The sequence below is a fragment of the Plectropomus leopardus genome, chromosome 9 (assembly GCF_026936395.1).
Source record: "Plectropomus leopardus strain MGB_pleo_1.0 chromosome 9, ASM2693639v1, whole genome shotgun sequence".
Lineage (NCBI taxonomy): Eukaryota > Metazoa > Chordata > Actinopteri > Perciformes > Serranidae > Plectropomus > Plectropomus leopardus.
The window spans coordinates 25,180,046-25,199,315 of record NC_142184.1 but is presented as its reverse complement, the minus strand read 5'-3'; the positions used below and the strand labels follow the sequence as shown (position 1 = coordinate 25,199,315).

General features: G+C 38.0%; 1 protein-coding gene across 3 annotated transcripts in view; it reads right to left on the bottom strand.

Moving 5' to 3' along the window:
• espn (espin) overlaps nt 1-16,276 on the bottom strand; it is a 53,764-nt gene extending 37,488 nt beyond the window's left edge. For 2 of the 3 annotated variants that reach the window (XM_088082335.1, XM_088082336.1), the window contains exons 1-4: nt 15,461-16,274; nt 11,434-11,627; nt 1,279-1,465; nt 768-950 (exon numbers count right to left, since the gene is read on the bottom strand). In XM_088082335.1, the coding sequence (XP_087938461.1) occupies nt 768-950; nt 1,279-1,465; nt 11,434-11,627; nt 15,461-15,760 (864 nt within the window). In that variant the 5' untranslated portion in view covers nt 15,761-16,274. Of the gene's footprint in view, nt 1-767; nt 951-1,278; nt 1,466-11,433; nt 11,628-15,460 lie in introns of all 3 variants that reach the window. The other variant, XM_088082337.1, reaches the window with a different exon arrangement.
• Between the last annotated feature and the right edge of the window lie 2,994 nt (nt 16,277-19,270).

The following is a 19,270-nucleotide window of genomic DNA, read 5'->3' as shown; positions in this document are numbered from 1 at the left end:
GAACAGGTTAAAGCATCTGTTTTGAAACACCCCTGTCAAGTGCCAGATGGAAGCCAGACTAAGCTGCTTGTTCTCAGACTGAGAAAGCTTTGTGTTGCCATATTTACTCGTCGTGTTAGCTTCTTAATAATGTTCTCTCCAGTCCAACACTTGGGCCAGCACCCCATAAGTTAGGTCAGCGTTCTTTGAGTTTAGTTTTAAACCCTTCTTATGCTGTCCAAATATCAGACAAGAAAAAACACAATTTCCTCTTTGTTTTTAATACATCAGGCGGAAACAGCTGACCAGACCTGGACACAAATAAATGTTAGTCAAAGTAGAAGGTGAGAGTGGTGGTGAAACTATAAGCCAGAGGCTATTTATTCAAAACAGATGGTTGAGTGTGAAACGCTGTGTGTATATGTGAGCACCAATAATGGTAATGCTCCCACATAACTTACATGAATATTGTTTCCCTAAAAGTGTAGCTTTTTAGGCTACTTTATGTCTGCTAATGCTTGTGCTGCCATTACTATAAAAAAAAGCCCATCAGGACAGTCATCATTTTGCACAAACTCACTCTAAAAAATCTTTACAAAATAAAAACAACCAGTCTAAGTCCAGAAAAAACATTTATTGTAATGTAAAAATGCCCAATGTTTTACAGTATATGCCAATATAATGTCAAAAGGAAGAGCTTTTTTTTTACTTGTGATCTGTCTCACTGTTAATTTTAAACTGACTGAGCAGTACAGAAGTAATACAGCAAACAAAACATAAACACAGACCTCCAGTTCGCCGTTCTCTGCAGCGTCATGAAGCGGGGTCCCTCCCCAGCTGTCGTTGACAATCTCTCCGCCGTGCAACAGCAGCCAGCTGAGCACCTTTGCGTGGCCACGACTGGCTGCAAAGTGCATGGCCGTGGCCCCGTCACCATCCCTGTCTGTCAGGCTGATCTCTGTGAAACTCATCTAAAGGAGGGAGGATAGATACAAGTTAGGAATTAATGAAAGCTGCTTTTGGTGGAAACAATTAGAGCAAACTTTAAAATATATATATATATATATATATATATATATATATATATATATATATATATATATATATATATATATATATATATATATATATATATATATATATATATATTATTATTATTATTAAATATATATTATTACTCACATTTTATCAGATTTATTTTTTAAATAATAGATTCAAAATATAATCACATTAAATACTGGATGTAAATGTAGGAATAAATCAGCGCACTCTATTTAGTTTCTCGACATTCCAGCATACCAGCCAGACGATGACAGTGTTGTGGCCCATCTGGGCAGCAGCATGCAGAGGTGTCATCCCGTCATTGGCTCTGATGCTTGGATCTGCCCCACAATCCTTGACCAGGTATTGGACGACCTCCAGATGACCCTCCTGGCAGGCCAGGTAGAGCGGCGTGGCACCATTCTTAGTTTGGGAGTTGACAACGCTGTAGTGAAATGAAACAGTTAAGTAAATAAGGAGACACATGGAGACAAAATATCTATAATACAAGTTGTATGTTGCAGCCTGCCCATCCCTCATTACTGAAATTTAAATGGCTGGAAAGAATTCAAAGAAGAGTTACTTTTTCACCAATTACTAACTACTATAATAATAATTTATGAAAAAATGTGGAAAAATGTAACACATATCGCATTCACGCTGTTCATTACAATTATTCAGATTATTACATAATGTGTTGTTATAAGGCTAAATAAACTAAAGAACAGAGCCTGTGTTTAACAATGCATCATTTGAATTGAATGCAAAACAATGACACAGAGCCTGGGAAAAACACTTTTTTTTTCTGTTGTTGTGCCTGGAAATGGTCAAATTTACTGACTTGTTTCACTAATGAACCATCAAGTTTGTCCTTTCTGCACAAACTGTGCATTCTTGACAGACATGCCAACTACAATACAATTTTTAAAATAGTTTAAGTTAAAACTTTGGCAAAGACTTTAAAAGTAAAGACTGAAACCTTTTATTTTAATGCATTTTACATCTATATTTTGTACATATAACCTTTCCATACATAATATGCTGGCAAGATTTCTTGGCAAAAGTGCTTAAAAAGTGAAAACCTTTACAAACATCACCGCACTGTATGCAGGTTTTCAATTGATGTACTACTGCAGTAATGGCGGCCTGCCTACTTTGTCTCACAACTCGGATTAATTAATTTAAAGATATACCATGCAGGGATTGTCAGATTCTGTTTGTAAACACACTTTTCAATGAGTACGTAAAAGCCAACCCTTGATTCACACTTGTTTGGTGTTTTGCCTCACTATATGCCTGTTTTGGGGTTTTTTGGCTTGTGTGTGTCTCTTGGATGCCTGCTGCTTACGGTCTGGCACCTGGTCACTACCTTTTTATAACACCCTGATCTCACCTGAGTGCTTTGGAGGTACACACCCATCACCGTCCCAAACACAGAAAAAAAGGTGAAAACAAGCAAATACAGTCAGAGGGCAGGGTATCTGCAGAAAAATACACTGCCACGAATTTCTAGTGGCTCATAAGTCATTGAGAAGTATTTCTCCTTTATTTTGTCTGTACATTTTTTTAAAATAATCCTGCACAGTATACTGAATATTTAAAATATCTACCTATAATCCCGTATACAAATTGTGTACTTATTAGTCACAGCAATTAATTAACTGTTTACACTCTTTTAGCCGTCTAATGACAAGAAACGATGATCTTAAAGGTAAACTGTGAGAGGAAAACATCACTGTGTCAGTGTCAACATGTGGCTATTTTGAGAGCAGACAGCAGTGACGCTGAGCCAAATCCCGCTCCCCCATTTCCAATGAGCCCCGCCTCCCACGCTAAAGCCTATCCACTGCTGGTGTCCCTCCTCGTCCCAGATCTTTTGAGTCACAGCGGGAGGTCAGGGAGTGAATGAGCGCTTTCCCACTAAATCCCATAAGGGCGTGCTTTATTTGGACACTGACAAATGAGCAATGAGTCTCCTAAGAGGATTATCACTCCACTGGCTTTGCCCGACTTGCTCTGTACTTAGCAAAGGTGTTGCCAGTGACCAAGACAGACTGAGTAGGCGAAGAGGAGCAGAGAAGGGGAGGTAAATGACAGGCAGTGCTTAAGTGGACGGGTGGCTGCTATAGACACAAACATGACCCTGCCAAACTTTCCCTCCCAAGGATGTGGCTCAAGGCCAAAGCTCTGGTGACAAAAGACCCTGCATTAAAACAACATGTGGATGTTCTGGTCCAAATGATAACACAGAAGGTTGTGTTTACTTATGATCAACCAGATACTACCAGATACTATTCTGAGGAAATCTTAGGTATTCCAAATTAATTTAGTCAAACAGGAGGGCTTGTTTTTGTTTTAAGAAAAATGTTAGAATAAACAATGTAAGCATGGGAAAAGTTACAAGTGAAAACAAGCACACTGTAAATATTTCAAAATAAGAGGGGAAGTAATCTACGGTTCTGTCATCAGGAAGTGGGCAGACTTGTTAATTATTGAGTGTAACCAAAGTGGGCTGAAGTTCACCTGCTCACTGGGGTCTGTACAGCAGAGAGGCTTGCATTTGTCATTAAACCACAGACTTTGTGAGAGTGACAAAGTCGAGTGTATTCCAGCTTAAGATGGATACGATTCTAACATGGCACATGCTGCCTTTGTCACAACTCTCCAAAGTAAAGAGGCTTGAACACTTCACTGGAGAAGTGCTTTTAGAGAACAGGTGTGGATTTCAGAGAGCTAAGAAAGAGGTTAGCCTTGTGTGACGACAGAGCCAGCGAGTGGCACAATGGGCGCTACCTTGTCAGTCACTTTGTCACTGAGGCAAAAAACACACTTTAAAGTAGCAGACATATGATATATTTCCAGTTCAGGTCTGATGAGTAATTTACCTCAGTAATTGTCTGTACACTGTCCCCTCCCTTCCCCCATGTACTCGGTAACAAAGAGCAAGGTTATCTTCATTACTAGCACAGTAATTGAGTCTCACTAATGGTCTTCTTGTCTGATAGCTGAGGGTTGTTACCTTCTCAGTGGCTTTTCCTGTATAAATAATGAAGAATGTTGTGGGAGAATTTGTGCACTTTATTTAACAATGTGACCAAGTTTCTTGAGTATGAAATTTTGACTAATTTTACATAGTCTTTCATGGAAATTTACTGATAATATGTAGTGCTTATATCTTATTTTGAGGCTAAAGCTGTTGACAGCAGAGCCCAAAAACTAAACAGGTCAACAAAATTAAAACATAGGCTACAAACCTGTGGAAAAAACACAGAGACGTCTGTTGTGGTCCTGCATAAAATAACATTTCAGGGGTTTACAATATGTGTACCACTGAAGCTACACAGTCACAATAAAGCAGTCTTGTGTTCACCTCATTACCCATGCATATTAGCTTTTTTATCTATTTTTAAAGCATGTAAAATTACGTACATCTAACAAAATTGCACATCTAACATTTTAACTTGATAAAAAAACTCATAGCTTTACAGTTAAAATACTTCTGGCCCTTTACCCAAAAGCATCTCAGAATGGCATGTTACATAATAATTTTCTCAGTCTAAAAGTCTTGCAATAAAAGAGAACAGGAAGGGTTTTTTTTTAATTCAACTTGTACCAACTTGTAAGTTATTAAGAAGATTAGTGCTGAAAAAAATAAGTACAGCTCAACTACTGGCTGAGTGAAAAACTCCTATTTACCACTTACTCTCTATGTAAAAACTTAAAGCTGAACACCACCTAACTTCAGACTGAACTTCTACAGAATGTACTTCTACTTTTATATGTGCCTTCCACCAAAGGCACACAGAGTATAGAAGCATTGTCTCAAAAACATATTAAACAGTAAAACTAATGTTGATCAAATATAAACAAAGATTATGTTGCCGTAAAATGTCTTAAGAAACATATTTTATTTATATTTATTTATTTTATATTTTTGTGCACTGTTTGGCTGTAATATAAGAGTTTGTGAACAGGGTGGGAACCACATTGTTTCCTGTATTGTAAAAATGCAGGCTGAAAATACTGAAATCACACCATAAAACTTAACAGTGCTGATCAAATACAAATCAAGACTCTGTTACTGCCTTGCCTATTTCTTATCTCAAATGTTTTCAGAAAATGTTTTAGTTTCCTGTTTAACTGTACATATTGTTTCCTGTGTCAAAATGGCCAAACTCGCTTACTGTCAGCCACCAGTTGGAGCGTTTATTGATTCAGTGCAGTGCATTGTGGTAGTTTTAAGTTTTCTACCTCTTGAGCAAAAGCAAATGCCACAGCTTTTTTCCTTTGGTCATTTAGCACCAATTTTGAAAGTATTTGTTTCTTTCTGCTGCATTGACAGCTTGGTATTACGAAAAGAGTCTTTCCAGCAGTGAAATACTTTAGGGACTAACAATTCATAGCTATAAAGAGCACTAAATGAACCTCTATGAGCTACTACATGGATACACAACAAGCATCAGGGTAACTTAAGAGGCTCATACAAAATTTCTTTTAACTTTACCAACACTAATGACCATCAAAGAAAAAACAGAAGGTATTCATATCTAGGGCTGGGCAATATGTTGATATTATATCAATGCTGTGATATCAGATTAGATATCATTCGATATCATAGATGCTGGGTATTGCACGTATAACTGTTGTCATTTCCTGGTTTTAAAAGTTGTGAAAAAAGAGAAAATTCCCGCTCACTGTCCTTTGCAAGAAACCTCCTGGATGCACTGGGACGCATCCTCAGTGATGTATCCTGGGGTCATCGGGTGTTTCGGGTCTCACAACATCATACACCCTCGCCCAGGCGACCCAGTCAGGGTTGATCAGCCCCAGACTTGCATCCCAGCAGCAACCCATGGATCAGCCCTTTTAAACCAAAGCCACCCTGTGGCTTTCTCTGCGCTTCACTTGCAGATTGAATGGCCCTCTTCTTAGCCTTTCAAGTAATGCCCAATGTAATGTAAGTAATGCCTCTGCGGCCGACTTTTGTGGGCTCATAGAATATTCTCCAGCCTCTGTTCCTGCACTGCTCCACCAGTTCCTGGTACTTGGCGTGTTTCCTCTCATTGGCTTCCTCAATACGCTCTTCCCAGGGCACTGTAAGTTCCAGCATGATCAGGTGTTTTGAAGCCTCAGAGGTGATGATCATGTCTGGGCGGAGTTATTTTGTGGCAATGTGCTGTGTAAACTTCAGCTGCTTTCCCGGCTTTTACTTGCAAAAAAACTTTTTTTCAATGAACGATGTAAAGTTTTTTTGCAAGTTATTGGACAGTGTGCGAGAATTCTCTCTTTTTCGCATCCCATGGACATTTTCCTCCTACGTACCTGTCCACAACTTTTTGAAAGTTTGCACATTTATGTTTTTAAAAGTTGCATTTACAGTAAAGTGATGTAATTCCTGAACTTAAAGCATGTTGAAGCTGTTCTATGATTGCGTTTACCCACTTAGTCAATATATCCACATTGCTGATTATTATTTATCAAAAATCTCATTTTACAAATATTTTCTGAAAGCACAAAAAGTCAACCCTACAAAAAAAAGTTGTGATATTTGATTTTCGCCATATTGCCCAGCGCTACTTCATCCTGTCTTTTCTTGTCTATACTAGCATTTAAGCTTTGCCTTGCTATTACATCATTTTATGGCCTGTATAATCCATTTGAGTTTTATGGTAAATATTACTGTTCAGAAACTGTTCTGGAAACAAGATTTCTCTGTGAGTCTTTCTTTGGCGCTTGCAACAAAACTTTAGATTGCCATCTTTCTAGAATATCCTCATGCAGAGGTCTACCCTTCTCAACTGCATGTTGGAATTATGGCTTGCCAAAGATCTTAATCTGTACTAACTGATTGCATAACCTGTCTGTGGCCTCTCTCTCTCTCTCTCTCTCTCTCTCTCTCTCTCTCTCTCTCTTATTCATTCACTCATTTGTGTACTGAGGCTATCAGCAGAGGCACAGCACCACAAGCCTGTTGGTTTTGGTTCTCTGGGATGGACAGGCAAACGAGCTACCAATTCAGATGCTAGCTTAGAAATCTAACAAACACTTAAATATTTGGAAACAAAGCCACATCTGTGCTGTGCCAACTGTAAAACAAAAAGACTGATTGCTTAATGAGTGCAACACTGCAGACAGCTGAATGCTGCAGCCATTTTATGGTCAGACCTCTCTGCTGAGTGTTTGTCTATACTTCACAGGGGACTTCTGAACCTGTGCACGTCATTCAAAATAAGAGTTATTTGTTAGCTGTCACTTGTTACACTTTTATCCAAACAACTATACATTAAAAAAACAAAAAATGTGCAACCAAGTCAGTGTGTGCTGCAAGTACAGTTAAACCACCACTGGCCTTCAATCTCATCACCTATTGTGTATATATATATATATATATATATATATATATATACACACTATATTTTTTACCCAACCAATGAATTCATGTGATAGTCATATTTTTCGAGCTGTTCTCATGCACTGTTCGTATGTATATCAATAAAAAGTAGTGCACTAGAATTCGTAATCATGGGCAGTAATTCCTATGTAACCCACATTAGCGGAAAGGCTGCGATCACGTGACCAATGTGCTTACAGGAGTTAAAAAGGAAGTTCTATAAAGAGCGAAAGTCTGTGGAAGGAATCAGGTTGGGGTGGTGAATGGATCAAACAAACACAGGACTTTCCTCAGGAGAATGGTGTTTGTGTCCCGTGTGACACCAAGTCTTACCTATGTGACTTTACTTGCCTAAACCTCACCTGCGTAACTTAACGTTAAGTACATAATGTGATCATGCCCATCCATGTTTCTTTTCCTAAACCTAACCTACATGACTTTGCTTGCCTGAAGCTAAACTATGCAGATTTATGTTAAGTACATAATGTGATGACACCATTTATGTAGTGCTAAGTAACCACAGTTTGTTAGATATCACATGAACTGTTGTTAAGGGCATGCTGTAATTTTACTTTTGCATTTCAGTGGTTGTAAAGTCTATATTGGTCAAAGCTTAGCTGGAGGTTTTTAGATGGATGGTAGAGGCATGAGGCAGAAATAAAAATAGAAATTTAAACCATTGCTTTATGCTGCAAAAGACTTTACTAAATGTAGTTGGTGTGGCTCGTTTGCTGTTTACTACCCATTAGTGTATGTACTATTTACACTGTACAGCAACACTCTCATTATGTTGCACTGTCAACAGGCTGCCAGTTACTAAAGTGATGATGTAACCGAGGGAGTCATGTTGTCCTTGTGATTTTTCAAGCAGAACAAACTGTGCCGTCCAATTACCTCTTAAAACTCAATGATACAAATTTGCAGCATGTAATAAACCCTGAAACAAGAATGATATCTCTCTCCTGCAAAGTTCAATTCTGAACAATGCCTGAGGCTAGTGACTAGAAAGCAGCCCGTCTATTCAAACGGATTTGTTTTCCTCATTATCTTATCGCCGGTTGGCGCTACTGTGTGTCACCATGGAGATGGTGGTAAACAGCAACAGTGGGAGTGGTGGTGGAGAAGAGTGAATGGGGCCCAGCTATCAGGGAGCTACCATGTCCCTGAGGCTCATTAATTTTTCAGCAGCTATGCACCTGTCTGGGGTGCACCCACACAATATTGGAGGTGAAGAGCACAAGGTTAGTGTCTGGACATGCTGCTCATCCTGCTCAGGTTATCAAAGTTAAAGCAATTTGACAGATAAGGCTGCTTAACTGAAAGACTAACCTGTAAATGAATTATATTTCTATTTCTTTATGGCAGCAGTTAGTGATCATTGGCTGACGTAGAGAGACAATGTCCAACTCAATGGTTATCTCCGTATTTACCCTTTTTCATTATTTTATAACCAGACAGGTGTTGTTATCAATAAACTGAAAAGCAAACTGAGCAAGGCCAGTAGTCTTGCCCACTTAACACTAGCAAGAGAGACCTGTGTGTGTGTACTGAATTCATTTTAATATGACTAAAATAGAAACGACCAAATTAAATTTAAAAGCATATATTGTATAGGCCTACCACTCTCCATAGGGAAGAATCCGTCAGCACATTACTGCTACAGATACTGCTGAGACACCCCTGAGCAGGACCAGACCTGTCCATTCCCCGTCAGTTAAATGCATGTGTATGTAGTGCTGCAATGCTTTAAAATATCAAACACAATCAGACAATTACTAGAACATCACATAACATTGTTTCTAATGAAATACAAGAGGCCGTTTCTTTAGAGGAGGAACAGCTAACGGCTTTCACTCAGTGTTTACTCTAGTGACTGCATTTGTTAGTGTGACTCTAATCAACAGATAATTATCCCACTCACCTACTTGGCAATGTCAGACTAACAAATCCCTGTAAATACTCAAGAACTACAAACATTATTCACAGTGATCTGATGGTTATACACTATATATCAAAACCGCAGGTCACAATGCAAATACTGCATATTTTCTCATATTTTAACGAGTGGCTCAGTGAGGCTCGGTGTGTATTGAATCTTACTGTAGAGCATTTTCAGTTTTCCTTTTCTCTCAATAGGCTTGATAAAATTAAACTAATTTCATACATTTAGTTAGAGTTGTATAACTTGAATACTGGGATGTTGATGCTGCCGAATCTGCACTTAAATTGCTGCATCATGTTCACACATCTTACCGTGGTCAAAACCAACCTCTGGTGTTTGCTGGTGAAAAATCGCCTATACTGAGCATATATGACCTGGTTCTGTCCTAGAGTCTGTGGTGTTGGTTTGTGCTTATCCTGACCTCACACTGGTGGGTCTTACAGAGAACAGATTAGGGATTATATTGGTGAAGGGGTAATCACGTGGACATACAGTACTTCTCAGTCAGTTGATGTAGCATTACTCAGCAACTGTTTTGATAACTGATTAATCATTCAGTAAGACTTGCTAGAAAAATGACAAACACTTGATGGTGCAGGTTCTTAAATATGGTGATTTGGTACTTTTCTTGGTTTACATTTTATTAATGTATTAATGTTTGTGTGCAATACAAGACATTTAAAGGGGAACTTTGATGATTTTCAACCGGTGCTGTGTCATCAAAGTGTGTGCAATGTTTAGAGATGAATGTGTTTGGCTTCTTGTGTTGTTAGCGCCCAGAGCACCCCGCCCTTCTGCCAGCAAAAGTCTGACGGATGACGTGAAACGCGTCATAATTCTGCCGGCAAAGGCGTGGGGAATTCTGCACACACTGCAATGACTCAGAGATAGTTAAAAATCTGAAAAGTTTAACTTTAATGATATTACCTAGTACTCTTGGATATTATGATGGGCATTTTTCATTTTTTCAAATGTCTCCATTCAAATGATTATGTCAACATTATGGAAATTAGTCTTGATGTATTACATAAACGGCACACTAGGTTATGGTAGTGAGCAGTAAGCACTAAGATGCTTTTTTTCTAAATGGGATTTGTAAGAAGTATTATGATTGCTTTGTGAGTATCAAAGCAAAGTTCAGGTTGCTTCCCAGCAAGACCAGTTTGTGGTGTAAATATTACATACAGTCTGAGCCTAAAGCTGATCTATTGACCAAAACTGCCGCCATTTCCGTATCAACCCCCCTCTGTTTGATGAGCAAAACATATAAGTGTCTACTAGCTGACCTTTGAAATCTGGTAGATAATTTATCAATGTCAGACTGCTAAAGTGGCAGCAGTCTGAAATTTGAATCTGAGCTGTGGATCATCTTTAACCTGTTTCAGTTACAAACAGTAGGAGGAAATTGACCGAGCCTACAAAAATAAAAGTTGCCATAGCCTATAAGCTCTTTTAAAATCAAATTTCTGCTGCAGTCTTCACAAATGGAGAAGGAAGGAGAGAGTTGTACATTTAGTTTAGCTTTATATCGAACTGCACATGTATTATAAATAACTCTGATATTATACATTTATATTGATTTAGGCAGTTCCTAACTATTGTTTTACCAGTTACAAAAAAACCCCTCAGATTTTCATTTCAGTTTTAAAAATCCAAATTTCAGTGGCATACATTAAAATGACTTTGAAAAGGTTAAATAACAGAGAGATGGAAATAACAGAAAGGTGGAGATTTAAAGAACTTCCAGAGACCAACACATTTCAGCATAGATGCTCACCATTAGGAAGTGACAATACCCTTGTTCTTGCATAACTAAACTTAGTTTAAAAATACATATACTTGGCTAAAATATTATATAATTTGTCGAGTGCTGCATGTCAATGACGCCCAGTCTGCTTTTAGAGTGTGTATGCTAAACAAAGGCATTTGTATTCCCTGTACAAAAGTTACCACACTAAATCACTATTACACAACAGCGAGAATAACGCATCAGCATCTGAAAAATCACACTGATCAGATTTTGAACACGATCAAAAGAAGCCGACAGACTGCTGCAAAGACAAAACCATGTAGCTCTTACTTTGGACTGTGCCCAAGTAACAGTCGGAGAGAGGGCAGGTCTCCCTTGGCAGCAGCGTAGTGAACAGGTATGGCGCCTGTATCAGTGGAGGCCCCAGGGTCCACCTCCCCACTCTTCAGCAGCCAGTCAGTGATCTCATGGTGACTGAAGCGGGATGCAAGATGGAGAATGGTGGCGCCAGAACTGTCCCTATCCTGTTAATCAAACAAAAGAGGAATCCAGCTCAAATATGAGGTTAAATTACATTTACAGTTATTTTTTTCAGTAATAAAGGTATTCAAAATCATTTCAAATATTTAATCACTCAGTTTTTTTTTTGTTGTTTTTTTAATTAGTACCAACCTGCAAATTTTAGAACTAATAAAGACTTTTTTTTATTAACATGCAACATGTACTGCCTTGAAACTTGCACTGTTTGGCATCCAGAAGCCAGAGCAACATCAGCAACCTATGAATGACTGCTGCCGCTCCATCACAGTTCATTTTAGGAATGACTAAAGGCTATTTGTATATTAGTATTTGTTGCTACTCTATTTTAGTGTTCACTATTGAAATGAGTAAAGAGGGAATTGATTGGAGAACTCTGTTCTGTATGAGATAAAAAGGCCACATAAAATGTTCATAAAAGTTGATGTTGCATTTTTATATACAGTAGTTTGATCCTGCTGATTAATTTTTTCAGTGCTTGAACATTTTTATTTTAGCATTTAGTAGCAACCTTTTTTGAAAAAATACAAAATTTTGAGAAAATACTATTTTGCTTGGCTAGTTTATAAATGCATACCTTGTTTGTGAAAATATTCAATACACTTTATTTATAAGACAACTGGAGCTGTATTTTTAAGAAGCATAGACTGACTATTGCTCTCAAAGCTATGGTATAATCACCTGAACCAGAAAAAGAAAAGTTTATCTGGGAGATTCCAGACATTAAAGGGAAACACATATTTTTCTCTTACCTGCAGTGCTATTTATAAATCTAGATTGTTTTAGTGTGATTTGCTGAGTACCTCGCCAACAGTATCCCTGCTCAGAATAGCTAGCTAGCTTATATTACAGCTCAGCCGAGGAGGGTGCCATTGATGTTTACATCTTGCACTCTTACAAGCACCAGCCTCTCGTCCCGGAGTAGATGGAGTGATACAGTTGGTTGGTGTAGTTCTCTAGAAAAACAGTTCTTACGTGAAACATCACACACCAAGGTCTATGGATTATCTTGAGTAACCAGGTCACAATTACTGGAAAAAGACATTGTGGTCAAGTCTTTTAATGTATGTTTTTGATGCTCTGAGCACCATAAGACAAGTGCTATCTGGCTCCATTATATTGTAGAGAAGGCAGACATCTCTACAGCTGATATCTCACACTTGGCAACTCACACCAAAACAACCAAGATTAATACATAACTCACCAAAACAATCTATATTGAAAAATAGCGCTACAGCTAAGAGGAAAATTAAGTATTTTTGATGTGGGGGGTGGACCGTCCCTTTAAAGCTGAATACCTGTCATTACTAAAGTGGTTATTTAAATTTTTTAAAATTGTCTAAAAGACACAAAGATCATAGTTTTAGCAACTCTCTCATCCAACCCCAACTTAAAAAAACAGACAATGTTGAGGCTTCTATCTTCCTCTAAACATTTTGTGTTTACCTTAACATACTTTAATTCTTTGTGTCAGGAGATGGACCAGTAGCTCACACAGAAAATAGAAAATGTTATCTGCATACTTTGTGGATAAATGTATATTAATACTTCTATCAACAATGAAGGCAGCAGAGTGGCTCAAATGAGCATCATTAACATCAGATAAAATCAGGATTGGAGTGCACTAACTCAAAGCAAAAGACACAATGGAGAAAAGTGAAAGCTAACATTGATCATTCATCATGTAGATTGCATTGCAAGTGGTAATTGATAGGTTTTACTAAATGCCAGCCAAGTATCTTATCAGTTAGTTGGTGGCATGGGGCACTCTTTGTCCAGTGGTCTGTCAGGCAGTGGCAGTAATGGAGACAGTAAATAGATGATAGAGCTCTTATTACTGTTTCAAATATAGAATCATAGATTACCAGAGGTTAGATCACGTGTCTGATAGACTCAGGTTTGGTATCTCTGTTTGTGTCTTGTTTTAGTCTAAATTATTTTAGAGTAAGAATATTATGGGTCAGCTCGGTGCTTGGGGATGATACTGACTGAGCTGATTTGAACATGTCTGTGTGAAGTTCACATGGTCTCCATGTGCCTACATAGGTTTCCTTCTGTTAAAAAAAGTAATTGCAGTAATTGTGAATGTTGTCTGTCTATGCGTGATAGAAAGAGAGTACCTCTCACCCAAAACATGCAGGGATACTTTGCAGCATTGCTTGCAAGTTAAACGCAAATGTAGAAAAGGACTTGATTTTACGTGTTACCAAAGAGAAACAACATACAGTGTTATAGGAAAATATTAGCGGCACACCAGAATTGCTACAATATCACTATATTCACTACTAGTACTGGCAAATATGTGGACATATAAACTTTGTGGTACATAAGTGTTTACTTCAGAGAACACCAAAGTACAACTGTATCCCTGTTGTTACTAAAACTCCTTCAAATTGCCTGCTGCATCCCTTCCCTGCTGTGAATACTTTGCATGTTATGACCAGCAGAGACATGGAAATTATGTTATTGTGCCATCAGAGCTCATAAAGTGTAATCATGAATGTTTAAATATGCCCCTTCCCCATTATTACATCAAACTGTGTATTTGTATATGTGCCCTTTGCCAGTTACTGTATGTGCTGTATAAGGGACATTACTTTTGCAAATCCAGTTTTGCATACTTCATTACTATGGGGATACGAGGCAGTGCAGCATAGTGGACGTTAAACTGAATCAACAACAAAAGACAAACCAAAATTTTCTAGTGGCTACCATTGACGGTATTTTACATGTGCTGAGGTTGTGTGAGTTACATTTAATTTCTTTACTTTTTTTATTCCTTAGAATTCCTCTGCCTTTTAATATGTCAAACAGAACAGCATTCAGCCTGTTGCGTGTGTTTTCAACCAGACTTCTTGTCACCATGTTCTGATGTCTCTTAGAGACTTGATGCTAAATCTGTTATTTTGTGCATTTTTGTAAGCAGTTGCCATCTTGCATCAAGTTCTGTTTTGTTATCACACAACTGATAACTTTTCACCACTCAAGATAAAGGATTCTGGTTTAACACAACACGACTTAATGGTGCCATGATTAGGTTTAAATTAGGGCTGAGCAATACATCGATATATATCCACGTTGTTATATAACATGAGGTATCTTCTTAGATTTTTGAAAATAGCAATATTGTATAATTTTGCCTTTTTCCTGGCTTTAAAGGCTGCATTACAGTAAAGTGATGTAATTTTCTGAACTTACCAAACTGTAATATCTGTTCTATTGCTTGCAGTTACCCACTTAGTCATTATATCCACATTTCCAATAATTCTTTATCAAACATTTCATTGTGTAAGTGTTTTTGTGTACCAATACTTAACCCTACAATATTGCTGCAATATTTACATTGAGGTATTTAGTCGAAAGTATTGTTATTTTATCCATATTGCCAGTTTTATCCATATTGGCCTTGTGTTCAAGTGACCACTATTGTAAGTGCCTTTTTGAATAAGGGAAAAAAAAGACCTGTAGAATTTAGTTAATCCTCAGTTAAATAGACTATTATGCATTTATTGTTTTTCTTTGTGAAAAACTGCAGATAGGTTATCTTGCCTTGAGGAGCTGCTATACCTTTTGAAATTTATTAGTATAGGTTCAGTGTCTCTTGATGGTCTGAGTTTTGTTTTAGACGTTCTTTGTATTTCCACGTGCAAAATATGTTACAAAATAACAAATACGCATGGTTTAGGCATGAATGTCTACTGGAATCAGTTGGTAAAGGGGTCAGGTAGGCTGAGAAACAGCAGCCAGGTCAGAGGAAAGAGAGAATTAGGCTTCTGTCTGCTCCACTTCAACATGCACAACTAAAGCTCCAGTCACTCACCTCTGGCCGACAGCCACCCTGGGTCAGCAGCCACTGTAAGCAGGCCAGGTTGCCGGTGGCGGCTGCGTCATGCGCCGGGCTCGCCCCGTTGTTAGCCAGGCAGTTACCCGGCAGCCCTGCCTCTTCCACCAGGAAACGCAGGCAGGTTAGTTTCCCGGCCCGGGCTGCGTGGTGGACCGGTGAAGCCCCCAGCACGTCTTTGACGTCGCTGGTGAGCGCTTTTTGCGCTAATTGCACTTTCAGAGTCTGCACGTCCCCCTGCCTCGCGGCGAGCAGCGTCCTGTCCCCCTCCACCACCATCGCTGCTACAGATTGGACGTCTCCTTCCTCTGGTTGCCTGAGTTGAGCCCGATCGGTTCACCGTGCTAATGGGGTCAGCATTGTATTTACAAAGCCTCAGATCATCTCAGTCACCCGGTTAGTCTCGAGGGAAAACTCAGTTATCGCTCCACATCCTCCCAGAGCCAAATGGTCAAAAGCAAAATCCGTTTCCCGTCATATACATCTTAAAATGCGACACCTTCCTACATGTTGTCATAAAAGTCAGTCCATTATTCTTTACCTGAGAGATAAACTAACCTGCTGTCTATGTTTTGCCCGACGGTGTGCCTCGGTTATCCGCTTCTCTTCCCCCAGACGCGCGCAGGATGCTGAACACCTGTTGCACAACTTTGGTATATGAACTCTTTTTTAAAATTTGTTTATTGAGCCTCTTTGCTAACGTGCATCATGTGTCACAGAGAATATTCCGCAGTGTTTTTCTTCCTATAGCAGATGGCGACATGGGACTGAGCGCCTGCTAAATAATCCATCAGGGGGAGGATCGCTGAGCCTGTTACAGGTTGTTGCTTTCTGGAAATCGGCTCAGAAGTTAAAGGGGCAGTACGACCAGGCTACTTAACACTCAGAGAAAGTTATACAACTGTGCTGGTGGTGGTGGGTGTCAGTCAGTATGGACCCACGGCTAAAGACTAATTCAGCAATGGACTTTTTGAACCCACGCCCAGTCTTGTTTGCATGCGGCCTCACTGGCATTAATTTTACATACGCCAGTGAAATTCGCATCACTGGACACCCGCAGTTTGGACACAGTAGAGGTCCATCTGGTGGCCTTTTGTAAAACTGAACTCAACTGTGAAGTGAAGCTCTGTATCTATAGTTTGTAACACTTTGATCAGCACAAGTGTTATCTTATTTAGCTGTCAGTAAAAGCAGCATGATGTCAACCTGTGGTTATAATGGACACCTGCTTTATTTTTTTGTGGCTCCGAGCCATTATATCACAATAGAGTACATTTATTCTCAACTGCGAGTAAAAATGATGATGACTGAGGTCACAGAGAACCCTCAGTCTTAAAAGAAAAGCACAGTTGATGCATGTTAATGTAAGTTCTAGGAGGCAAGTTGGTGATAATGAAAATGTGAGTGCATTTGCTGTGTGCAGTGGTTGAAAGTGGGGGAGGAAGTATTTTAGATCGTTACTGAAGTAAAAGTACTAATACCACATAAAATACTCTGTTAGGCTAGTTAAAGTCCTTCATTGAAAATGTCACTTAATTAAAACTATAAGTACAATCAGGAAAATATACCCTAAATGCAAATCAACGCAAGCATTTTTTTTAGAAGTGAGTTAGAAGAGTTAAATAAATTTTAAAATTCTTAAAAGAAAATGCAGCAAATCTTTTAGAAGGTGAAAGCATGAAGTCTTTGGATAAAAAAAAAGTAGAAATGATTATCAAAATAGTTTCCAATAGATTTTTGAATCAAACAAATAATCGTTTCAGCTGCACTTATATATATTTTTATACTTTGTGCAAAAAAAATGGATTTGAAAAGTTATTATTAACTAATGTTATAATTGTAGTTGAGTAAAAAGTATAATTTTTCTCTCTAAATACAAGTGGAAAAAGAAAGTGACATGAGATGTGATTACTCAAGTGAAGTAAAAGTACCTCAGCTTTGTATTTAAGTAGGCTATAGTGCTTGAGTAGTTACATTCTGCCACTACTACTCATGTACTATAATTACATATAATTTTGGGATAAAAACATGCACTGTATCTCAATTTTATGCAACTTCATACCTCTAATCAAGAAAATATTTTTACTCCACTACTTTAATATGATGCTAGTATTACTTTGCAGACTTACTGTAGATGTTATGTAGGCTGCAACACATAAAATATAATGATATTGACTAAAATAAACTACTGTTGGAGCTATAAAATAGTTCCAACAGGAAAATAATGGTTACTCAAATTTGATAGCCTACTTAAGTTACATTTTCTTGAAATGTTACTTTTACTCAAGTAATATTTTGAATGTTTGAATATTTTGGACTCTGACAGAGTAGGTGTACTGCTGTGTTTTTCATACTTTTTCTTAAGTAAGGAATCTGTTTTTCACCACAAGTCAAGTGCTGCACATCACTCACCCTTTTTTAAAAATTACTCAAATACAGACTACCAGTCTGAGTGACAGCATCTCTCTGTGTTGCAGTTTTGTTCTCCATGCATTTACTGCCGTTCATAAACACATAAGCCTTTCTCGCAAAAATAATCACACACATCATGATATGAGTTTGTCTTGACTTCGTCTTGAGTGACAGTTTCATAAGAAAGTTTACTTGTGTGATGGCTGTTGTATATGAGCCTGAGGTTGTGATGAACTGTAATACTTTTGATCACCAAACGGTGGCAGGAAAGCTTTATATTCACCAAAGTAAAACACCTGCTGAGGTGCTCAGGTGTAAAGTCATTGTTTTGTCTTGGCTTCTCTAAATCACTGTAGCTATCGAACATGTTAGGCTTATAGGACATTAAATCCTTACAACGATTAATAATAATAAAAAAAACCCTCTAAAGTAACGTATTTTTTTTTTGAAACTGAACCAGTTTCACTGCTTTGAAGGCTTCTTTTCTTACACTGTTTAAATAGGAGGACTATTAAATAAAGTCATTATATCTTACTCCTGTTCTGTCTTAGCTTTTTATGGCTTGATATTTATTTGACATGTTATATTTTTATGGGAAGGTTTTGGAGCTAACATCATAGCAAAAATAAATTGCAGCCCACACCAGGTTCCGCACTTTCTGCCTCTTGACTTTCAGATGAGGTCGATTGATTTTTGCGTTAAGGCGGTGTTAGCAGCGGGGGGGTTATGGGGGAGTCTCGTGCTCGGCGCGTGCCTCTCCAGACCATCTGTTGCACCGGTCCAACTGTCATAGACACCACGCGCCGATTTGGGGGTGGGGAGAGGGGAAATTCCCACAAGTGGTCTGACTAATTGTACAAGTCCCTGAGGGAAATGGACAATAATAACTCCCTAACAAGATTTGGAAGGGCACTACATCAGAGCCAGTTTTATCGTGCATAGCCTATTACAGAAGTGGGATAATAATAATAATAGTAATAACAACAATAATTAAAACAAATAGATGTACAGTGCTATATTATACGGATAAATTTGAATAACACAATATTAGGTATCCTATTTGATGAATATATTTATTGGTTTATAGGATATTATAACGTTTTAGATTTTTGATATGTGTATCCAGGCAGGACTCATGATAGGCAGTGATTGTAATATTAACATGCCTAATAAATGTATTTTTAATTTTCATAGTGATTTTATTTTTATGTTTTCGTTTAGAGAAATAAATTGTTAATTAATAATAATAACAATCATATTATTATTGTCTCACAGTTTGTTTATATGTTTTTTTAAGACACTGACCCAGTTTAAAACTTCTAACAGCAAATGAATAAATAAATAGATAAAAACAGGGTAACACAAAGTTTTAAATAG